Source organism: Anguilla anguilla, chromosome 12 (assembly GCF_013347855.1).
Source record: "Anguilla anguilla isolate fAngAng1 chromosome 12, fAngAng1.pri, whole genome shotgun sequence".
Lineage (NCBI taxonomy): Eukaryota > Metazoa > Chordata > Actinopteri > Anguilliformes > Anguillidae > Anguilla > Anguilla anguilla.
This window is the reverse complement of record NC_049212.1, coordinates 20092325-20101738: the sequence shown is the minus strand read 5'-3', so window position 1 is coordinate 20101738 and position 9414 is coordinate 20092325. Positions and strand designations below refer to the sequence as shown.

Sequence of the window (9414 nt, the reverse complement as noted above, 5' to 3'; positions counted from 1 at the left end):
GATATTTCACGATGCAGGCTGACGGAGTTAGAGGATAACTGCGCTCAGTAAAACCCGAAACTCTTTTTACTTCAGTCTGTGTTCCATATTTGGGAGGATTCTGGGTTTTACTCCGTGCTGTTATCCAGCTAACTCAGTAATCCTGCTTCGTGAAGCAGGGTGTTGGTTGGAAAGATTTAAAACAACTATAATCCACAGCTAAAATACGGAAGGACGACCAGGAAAACAAACTGACACACTGTTGGAGGTAAAGTAGCTGTTATGAGTATATTGCACTTTTATTTGTTCGCAGTTATCAACATGTTATTAGAATGGCAGATCTGAGCATTGAAAGCCAAACAAAACTTTTACAAACAACTTTCATTTAAAAAATGTTTATAAACCAAATGGAATTCTTCCCATAGATAAAAAAATATACAATACAATTACTTAATCCTGTACATTTAACCTGAAGTATAAATATAATTTAATCTGGTTATTTTAAATGCACATTTATAATATAGGGTGGAGTTTATCAGTGTATTTTTTGTTCACTAACGCAGTACGAATTCTGCAGGCAGGAAGTACAGTACACAATAACTATTACAGAATGGAAACTGCTTACACTAACTCTGCCAGAATACCACAACTATTTAAGGGTAGCAAACTTCACTTGACATTTTCGCTGCACCATGGCTACGCTAAATGGAGTTGGATAAGCTCAAAAGTGTCTTTCTGGGTCAGTCAGAGTTGAAAGAGAGCAAAAAAAAAAAAACATGCTACTGCCTCACACCTACTACCTAAGGCCACTCCAAGCACCAGACAGAGCCGCCCAAAAGTCCCACTAATAATTGGCCCCTTAAATGGCACGTGCTTTTGACACCAAGAATGAGGTAGCAAAATCTGTGCAAGTTTGCCAAGAGGGCCCACCCTATTGTGGTTGTGCTAAGCCCATTACAATTAGCTATTACAATGATTTAGGAATAAGCACCATGTTAAGAAGACAGTTAAATTTTTCTTAAAACTGGCTTAACCAAGATGGTGCCCTGAATTGAGGTACCATCAATCGCAGAGCCGACCTATGCTCAATTACATCTGGTTTCACTGCAGCTGGGTAAAGCATCACATTTGAATTTGACCAATGCCTCTGATCCAATACTACAATCTTATTATTACGGTCATTTGATTTACCCCTCTATGAACCATGACCAGGGCCACACTTATGCCAAGCTACTAATGCACAATTACAAAACTGAAAATTGACATACAGACCAACACAAGGCACAGTGTACTTGGCTATAGAGGTATAAGCCTGCATTAAAGGAACAAATCACACAAATAGAACCCTAAATCTACATACAGAAACAATCCTACACGAGTATTCATGTTCTTTGTCAACAACAGAACCATGAAAACACTCCATTCCTATTGCATCTCAATCCACATGCACTTTGTGCATGGACATTCTGTCCACTTAAGTGTTCCAAGTGCAAAGGCACTTCCAACACTAACATGACATGGTATCCCACTCTCATAAAAAATGATATTGTACCAAAATGTAGGTCTACACAGTTATCAGTAAAATCGTGAATAATCTTAAACACCAGGGATATTTTGCAGCCATTTCTCCAATTACAGATGACACTTGATTATTATATCACACACTAACAGGAAGACTACACTGATGAGAGGCGTCACTGTGTCTGAATTGGAGTGGAATAGCGGGTTCAGTGTGGAACAAACAGAACTCCTCTCTAAAGCATGCACGTTTGATGCAACCATAAAATGGCACAGAGTGTCAACGAAGTACAAATTTTAAATATATCTGGAATTTCAAAAAACAATAAATGGAGCAATTTCAAGTAACATTATTTTATAGATTAAGAAAATAAATAAACAAGTTTAAGGATCTATAAATTGAATGTATACTACAGCTGCATTGTACTTGTATATATCTAATGTAGAACCTTTCATGACCCATTTCAATGTGGAGGGCTCTATTCTAGAGTTCTGTGGAGTCAGACTCCACAGTGAATACTGAGGAACCGTTCTGGAACTTTCACATGGCTGCAGGTTTCATGCCTCTTCTTCCTCACAAAGCAGAGGCTCTACTTCTGGAACCTTCTTCATGGAAAAGTGATTAGGCAAAGAAGGAGTCCGCTTCCTGTACATGATAAACTGGGCAGAGATCTGGAGAGAAGCACTCATTCAGGAAAATACACCTAAGTATGGATGTGCTCACTGATAGAGAAATGTTGAACACACACACACGCACCCAAACACAAACACACACATGCGCACATGTACACGCACACTTTAAAGAATGCATTCCTGCTTCCTTTAGCATTAATTCAAAAAAGGATACGAAGAAATCCAGTAAGAGAACCCCCAGGCTTCCAATTAGCCAGGCCAGGTGGTTCAGGATGAAGAGGCTTTTGGAACCTTTCAGCGCAGGCAAGACCACAATGATGCTCAGACCATAGGTTCCATTCCCCAGCATGGCCAGAGCAAACAGCCAATAGGACGTGCCCTCCGTCGACTGCCTCTTGAACTGAACCAGAGAAAATACATTTCAAATGTTATCTTTTCCCCATCCTGTACAAATGGAAAAAATCAATTTTTGGCCTGATTGCTTTCTAAAGCAAAGAGCTACAGAAGAAAAACATAAAGTATAATTTTCCTGGTCACTGTTTTAGATAGTTTAAACAATGGATGCATCAAATTAACACTCAACCATTTACAGAAAAAATATATAGATTTACAAAATTCTTATCACTTAAACATGGATATAAAATGAATTTTCTAAAGTAACTCAATGCAAGTCAGCTGCAGAAACGAAAGTTAGTACTGGACAAAACCTAAGCACTGAGAAAGTTTGGCTCGATGCGCAAAGCCAGAATCGAGCTGATACTTTTCAAGGAGCTATGATCCAATCTTTCATTCACCCAAATGCCTCAAAATGGATTGCAGACACAGACTGAATCGCATGGCTCATATTTTGGCTAAGTGTCTGCATTTATGCATATTACAGCACATTGCTCAAAGCAACCCATGGATTTGATTTGGAGAAAAAAAGGAGAGACACAGCGAGAAGCCCCCATTACAGAGGGATAAGAATCGAGCAGCAGCGAAGCACATCTCAGCAGGAGCCACAGTGGTTGGTATAACATTACAAGACACAGAACTCCATTGTCTTCTGCTGCCTGTTACTCATTAATGATTTAGGAAAATGACATCCCCCCCCCCCATCCCAGTCACACATACGTTTTTGTAGAGCTGGGGAAAACGTGAGGCCAGGTAAAAGATGGAGGCCAGGTATCCGCAGACATAGCCAGAGATTGCAACATTGTTCAAGCGATTCTGTCAAAACAACGCAATCCCGTCATTACATTGGTTACCGATTTCAAACTCATCAGTTTATCATACTAACTTTAAGTTCCAAAACAACTTGCACTGCTACCAATGCTGCAACCCAAAACAATTTTGTTTGCTCAAGGGAAAACAGCAATATTTATATAGGTCCTGGGTCTACTACTTTTATTACAACACATGCTGTTCGTTACGACAAAAGAATAAACATTAGATAAAACCCCACCCTTCCTTCCAGCAAAGGACAACTTACTAGTCACTCAACAAATACTGCAGTTAACATTGTTGATACAGGTTTACAGCACAGTCCCCCATCGTCATCAGCTTTACAGGATTTCAAACGTGTTGCTGCAGAGGCACTGCCTTATGTGCTCACACCAAAAGCCTTGGGCGACTGAGCCGTTCATTGCAGATGCCATCGTTCCACTGTAAAACGCATTTTAACCAAAGAACAGGTTCCACAGGCTCCTCACCTGTTCAACAGTGTTGACTTTTTTGTCTTCGATCAGTTTAGGGAGCACCATGCAGCCCACGGTGGCAGCCCCGCACCACAAGAAACAGATCCACTTCAGGAAGGGGTTTTCTGGAATATAGTCAGCTGCAAATTACACTCTGGAAACCTCAGTGGCCAGTACCTTTAGCATTAACATTTCAGTCAACTAAGTGACCAATCAAGCACTCTGCCCTACACTGGACAAGCTATGGTCTCCTGGGAAGTCTCAACCAACGTTTCCTTCAACTTTCTAAAGGTCGCAGCAGGGAGTATGTCACTCATAATAAAACGACCACCAGGACAGGTTCGTTGAAACTAGCAGCTGAACTCCACCTAGCAGGTAAAGTTGCATGAGTGAGGGCTGTGTGGAAGACATCACTAACCAGTCCTCACTAGAGGCCTTTAAGCTCTAGAATGGACTACAAGGCCTGGTGCTCACTACGCTAGCACTGCTGTGATGTCTGCTCCTAATTAGCGAGATTCAGAGATGCTAGCAGCAACTTTTATGAATAACACAGATTGAAACTCATGTAAACAGCTGCATGTTTTTACTGAAAAAATCAAGGTTAGGTTCCCTGCTTAAGGGAACAATTTCAATGCAGGGTCCAGCCATGAAGGGATAAGTCTGGGTCAGTTCAACGGACTTGTGGACCACATTGTCAAAGAGATTTGGCATGCGTATGTAAAAGATAAAGCTAGAAAATTATACAAGAACTATTTCTCTATGACCTATAGTAATGCAGATATGGCAAGTCAAGAGTCGCGCTAATTTGCCCAAACTCTGTTAGCCCTTAGTTCCCTTAATAATGATCCCAGAGAAGTGTCATTTCAGTTCCAGGGGTTTTTTATAAGACCAAATAAGCATGCCAAATCTCATTAAAATCCATGAGGATGCAGTCCAAATGTGTGTTGAATTGACCTGGACTTACCTAAAATGAGAAAGTCACCAGCTAAGGGAGGAGCATAAGATTCAGACCTGACATACACCAAGACAAGCACTGTCTTGAGTTCTGCAGGTATGACTGGCTAAGGGACTAAACATGATCCTAAATATACAGGTCTGTGATTGCAAATGTGCAATCTCATCTAATGGATCATTTAATCTCCCCTCCACTTCCAACTACCGGATTACATTGGTGGATCAGATCTTGAACTCTGGCTCACTCTAGACCAGGGATCATCAACTCTCGCCCTCGAATCCAAATCCAGCCCTGGTTTCTTTTCTCCCGGGTAATTAGTGCTACTGATTGGCCAGACTGTCTTCACACCTGACTCCCAGGCAAAGGGAGGGTGGAAAACCAGCAGATCTCGGCCCTCGAGGACCGTGAGTTGCTGATCCCTGCTCTAAACATACACATACGCACATCTGGAGCTCCCTTTGTGGACCAGACCACGCATACAAAAAAGGACCTTTACAGCTGAGAATGTGTCAGTCAGCATTGGTGTCCTGCTGAGTGGCTCGGCCTGTTAAAGCATTGTTCTGGTGCCAACTGTGGCCAGCAGCCCTGCTGGGTGGTCCCCAATTGGCTCTAGCAATGCCCAGGAATGGGAGGGTTTCAGTCATCCAGGATGACAGCACCATCATATCATGACACAGTTCAACTGTCAGCATGTTTAAATATAATTCACAATTTGCAACTTAAAAAGCTTAACTCTGCACCATAAATGATGTGTTGCATGTTGCACACTGAGGAGCTAAACAACATAAAAAGCACAATTTGTTACAAATTGTTACAATTTGTTACAAAGTTTGAACCTCAAATGTATGGCATTTAAGACATTATTTAAGCTTTCACTATTGTAATTATCTAAGTTCAGCCAGAATAAAGTAAACTGCACAACACAAGGGTGGAAAGAAAAAAGCTAGATTGGGGCAAAGTTCAGGTTTTTCTTCAAGTCAAACCCATGCCCCCCCAATATGATCTTACTTCGAGCACGTCTGTTTTTGATCTTGTAGTATAGGAACTGGGAGATAAGAATGACATCAGTGAAGATGTAGAACACAGCTGTCACGATCTGGAAAACATGTGCAGAACAGAAAACAGATATTTTTATTTAGTTTTAAACAATGCCCAATTCCGCCTCTGTTTGAACGGGCTAACAGTTGCATTGTTGGATTTGAACTCCTATCTTACTTTAACTTTTACAGCTTTCCATTCTTGTATTTATAATGGTTGCGCCCTCTAGTGGTACAAAATATTTAAACTTTGTATGGCAGTGGACTAGTCTAAATTAAAACGGCAAACAAACGTATAAGGAAAGGTATGGTATATGTCCTCTTAGATCCCTCCGATACCTGAGATTTGTCGCAAACCACCGCAATCGCAAAAAGAAGAAAAAACAAAAGCGGAGACCTGGGAATCATAAACAAAAGGGGTAGAACAAAAGGAAGAGCAATTTTATCGCAAGATAAGATTGCAATTGAAGTGATCGAGTGATTTTTTTTATTCACTAGTTTTTTTTTCACATAAAAAATATTGTTTGCGCTTGTTTTGCTCTTTTCCAGTTTGGACTTATGTTTAGCTTTCAATAACAATTTACGAAAATAATAAAAAAATATTATTATTATTTTTGTTGTTGTTACTATTGTCATTATTAATTTATTTAATTATTTAGTAAGACTGGTTATTTGGCTCTCAATTCAAACATTTCGCTTGCTCTTAAAAACAAAAACACAAATCTACCACCATAGCTTTGTATCTAGAAGAAATAAATGAAATTCTGTAGCCTCAGTGGTGATGGACACTTTTCCAACACATCCAAATCCTTTGCATTTAAAGCAGCAAATAAAGCAGAAAAAAAGACTAACTTAAATATAAATGCTTCTGAATTTGAACCATCACCAATTGCTTTTGTCTGTACTACAGACAAAAAACACACAATAATTAATTGTATAGCAACTAGACTAGACAAAAATAAGACTTAACTAAATAAAGATATATGAATTGTAAGATGTTTATACTCTCGAACACATTTGAAATTTCCTGTCAACTCCATTTTCTTTTCCATGAAGTTCTACCAGTACCTGAATGGGAAGCTGGTTGGTCAGGTAACACCCAGTGAAGTTGCTGAGATCCCCACATATCAGAAACAGCAAGAAACCCATAGACACGGCCTCCTCTACCTTCCCATTCCTATAGGCCTCACAGACCTGACTGAAGACAAAAGCAAGAACGAGAGAGAGTGCGTTAAAATGAAGTGAAGTCATAACTCATTATTGGGGGTGGGGGGTGGGGGGCGAGATGAGCTTTATCAAATTATTTCTAGAACTTTGAACACCTAAGATAAACATAATGTAAAGGTGACATTGTTTATTTTTTAACAAAGTAAAGAAGTACACTACAAAGTAAAACTGTAATCAGTTTAACAAATGAAAAGTATAAAAGTTTAAGCAAACAATCTGGCCATTGAGTTTTACACTGCCATTCCCAATTAATCCAAGTAGCCACCATGTTCATGACCTAGAGAATTTAAAGTAATTTTTAAAATCATGAATGTATATTTAAGGGATATGGGGAAAAAAATAATTTTACATGTTTAGGTACCAGATGCACTGCATTGTACAAATGATATAACAAAGCAAAGCACGTTCAAATTAGGAGAGTTATTAGTCTGACACAGTCGGCTATGCTAGGTGATACGTGGAACACTGTCTTTTTTTTTTTTTTTTGTAAAATTAGATTAGGCCAAGATCATTTGAATATAATCCCTGGCAACTAGTGATAGCTATGACTACTTACGGCAGAGTCGATAACAAGAAACAAAACATTGAGATGAGACCAATGACGACGCTCGAGTATTCCCAAACATTTTCAACGCATTCCTCAAACAGATACAAAATCCACGGGGTCCCGTTGACACATAAAGGCTGTCCAAGCACCGAGGACAGATTGGTGGCCACATCTACAGGCCTTTCCTCCGGATAGCGAACGTGGGCCATTGAGGAGAATCCCAGGGCTCTCCGTCTGGAGAGCTTCGGTGGTCCGTCGCTGTTCAGCTGGCGTCTAACTCGGCTCCCCGTACATGTACGCTCTCCAGCTGATATGATGTAACCTTTCAAATGTGTGTTCCGCGCACCACGCCTTCGACAGACGCGTGGCGTTTCTTCTTAGTCTGCTGTCATTTATCAGCTCTGGGAAAACAAAAACATAACGTTATGGGCCATATATTATAAGACAGAGTTGACATGTCCGATTCAACACGGACACCGGCACTGCTCATAGATTAGACCACGACTGGCCAATCCTGTTCCTGGAGATCTAGCGATTTTCATTACAATCCCAAATTGGCACACCCAGTAGAATCTACTAAGAGCAGCTCAACGAGATCTCGAGCTGTTGAATAAGGGGTAGGCTACTTGGTTAAGGTTGGAATGAAAACCTACAAGACGGTAGACTCCCGCTACAGGGTTGGGCAGCCCTGTAGGAAATCGAGAATCACTCGGCAGAAGCCGAACTATACAGCTACCGTCCAACAGATTTTATCAGCAAACACTATAGTTTGTTCGCAAACTAAGCTATTTGTATGATAACAACGATGTAAAACAAGGATCGAACAACGAGGTGGTTACATATTTAAATATGAGCAGCTAGCAAGTTCAGCTATTAATTTAGAAGAACAAAACACAGATCATCTTTGCTAGCAAGCGACCAGTCTATTTGGGAACAATGGCATGCCTTCCTCATTGCAAAGAAAAATGAAAACATTTGAACAAACACATTTAAACTAACTAAGGTTAATCTTTACTAACGAAACTATTTGTTTGATATTCAATACAACCAGCTTTATAAATTACTCTGGGGTTCGTAGCGCACAAGTTTAACATCGCAAACAGTTAGCTAACCAACACGCCAACTTGGCAGAAAAATTAACACGCTGAATGATTTGCGAATGGAGCTGGCGCTAAATAGCTATCAAATCCGTAGTCTACTAATACAACAACAAAAATAATAATTATTATCATTATTATTGTTATTATAACAATAGACTATTATTGTTAGTATTATTATACAAAGAACACTAACATTATTGTTAGTTGTTATTGTTATTATTATTATTATATTTTTTAAGTAGCCTATACGAGATGTGCTAGGATTAAATTAGGTGAAGCAGGAAGATCATTAAGGCTCAGCTACTGTGCTTCTGGTTGTTTGAATGCTGCCATAAAAATAAAAACTTGTCTCTCTCCATTGTCACCTTGTCGTAAGCCGTCGATTTGTTTTCCTTTGAATGTTTAAGCAAAGGTTTCCCATTCTGCTTCGGGTGATGCTATTTCAAAAATCAAATTTTGCCATTCAACAACACATACACAATCCCCGAAAAGGCACTGGTGTGTCAAAGAACACACAAGCGAATGGCTAAATTTATTTCCTTGTTACGGATGGAAGACCACCACGGCACAAGAGGGACAAACAGCACCGTTTCGGGGGCTACAAAGAAAAGCGTTTTTAAACTTGAAAAAACTGGGCCGTGAAAGTTGTAATATTAATGTTTTGGCTTCCATCAGATAATGCAATTTTCCTAAATTAAAATATATAGTCTATAACCCTTTTATTTAATGAAAATTCTCAAAT

General features: G+C 39.7%; 1 protein-coding gene across 1 annotated transcript; it reads right to left on the bottom strand.

The window, feature by feature from the left end:
• Positions 1 to 241: 241 nt before the first annotated feature.
• Positions 242 to 9208, bottom strand: LOC118210423 (lysosomal amino acid transporter 1 homolog). Its single transcript, XM_035386604.1, has 8 exons — positions 9038 to 9208; positions 7582 to 7973; positions 6867 to 6996; positions 5770 to 5857; positions 3822 to 3931; positions 3244 to 3339; positions 2345 to 2530; positions 242 to 2169 (listed from the first exon to the last, which is right to left on the bottom strand). Exons 2-8 carry the CDS (start codon positions 7779 to 7781, stop codon positions 2056 to 2058), a joined length of 924 nt encoding a protein of 307 aa, XP_035242495.1. The 5' UTR covers positions 7782 to 7973; positions 9038 to 9208; the 3' UTR covers positions 242 to 2055.
• Between the last annotated feature and the right edge of the window lie 206 nt (positions 9209 to 9414).

Coding starts and splice junctions, on each gene's coding strand:
- LOC118210423 (XM_035386604.1), bottom strand. CDS start 7,781: ATGGCCCACGTTCGCTATCCGGAGGAAAGGCCTGTAGATGTGGCCACC. Junction 5,858..6,866: donor CCAACCAGCTTCCCATTCAG/GTACTGGTAGAA, acceptor CATGTTTTCCAG/ATCGTGACAGCTGTGTTCTA. Junction 3,340..3,821: donor AAGTCAACACTGTTGAACAG/GTGAGGAGCCTG, acceptor TTGTTTTGACAG/AATCGCTTGAACAATGTTGC.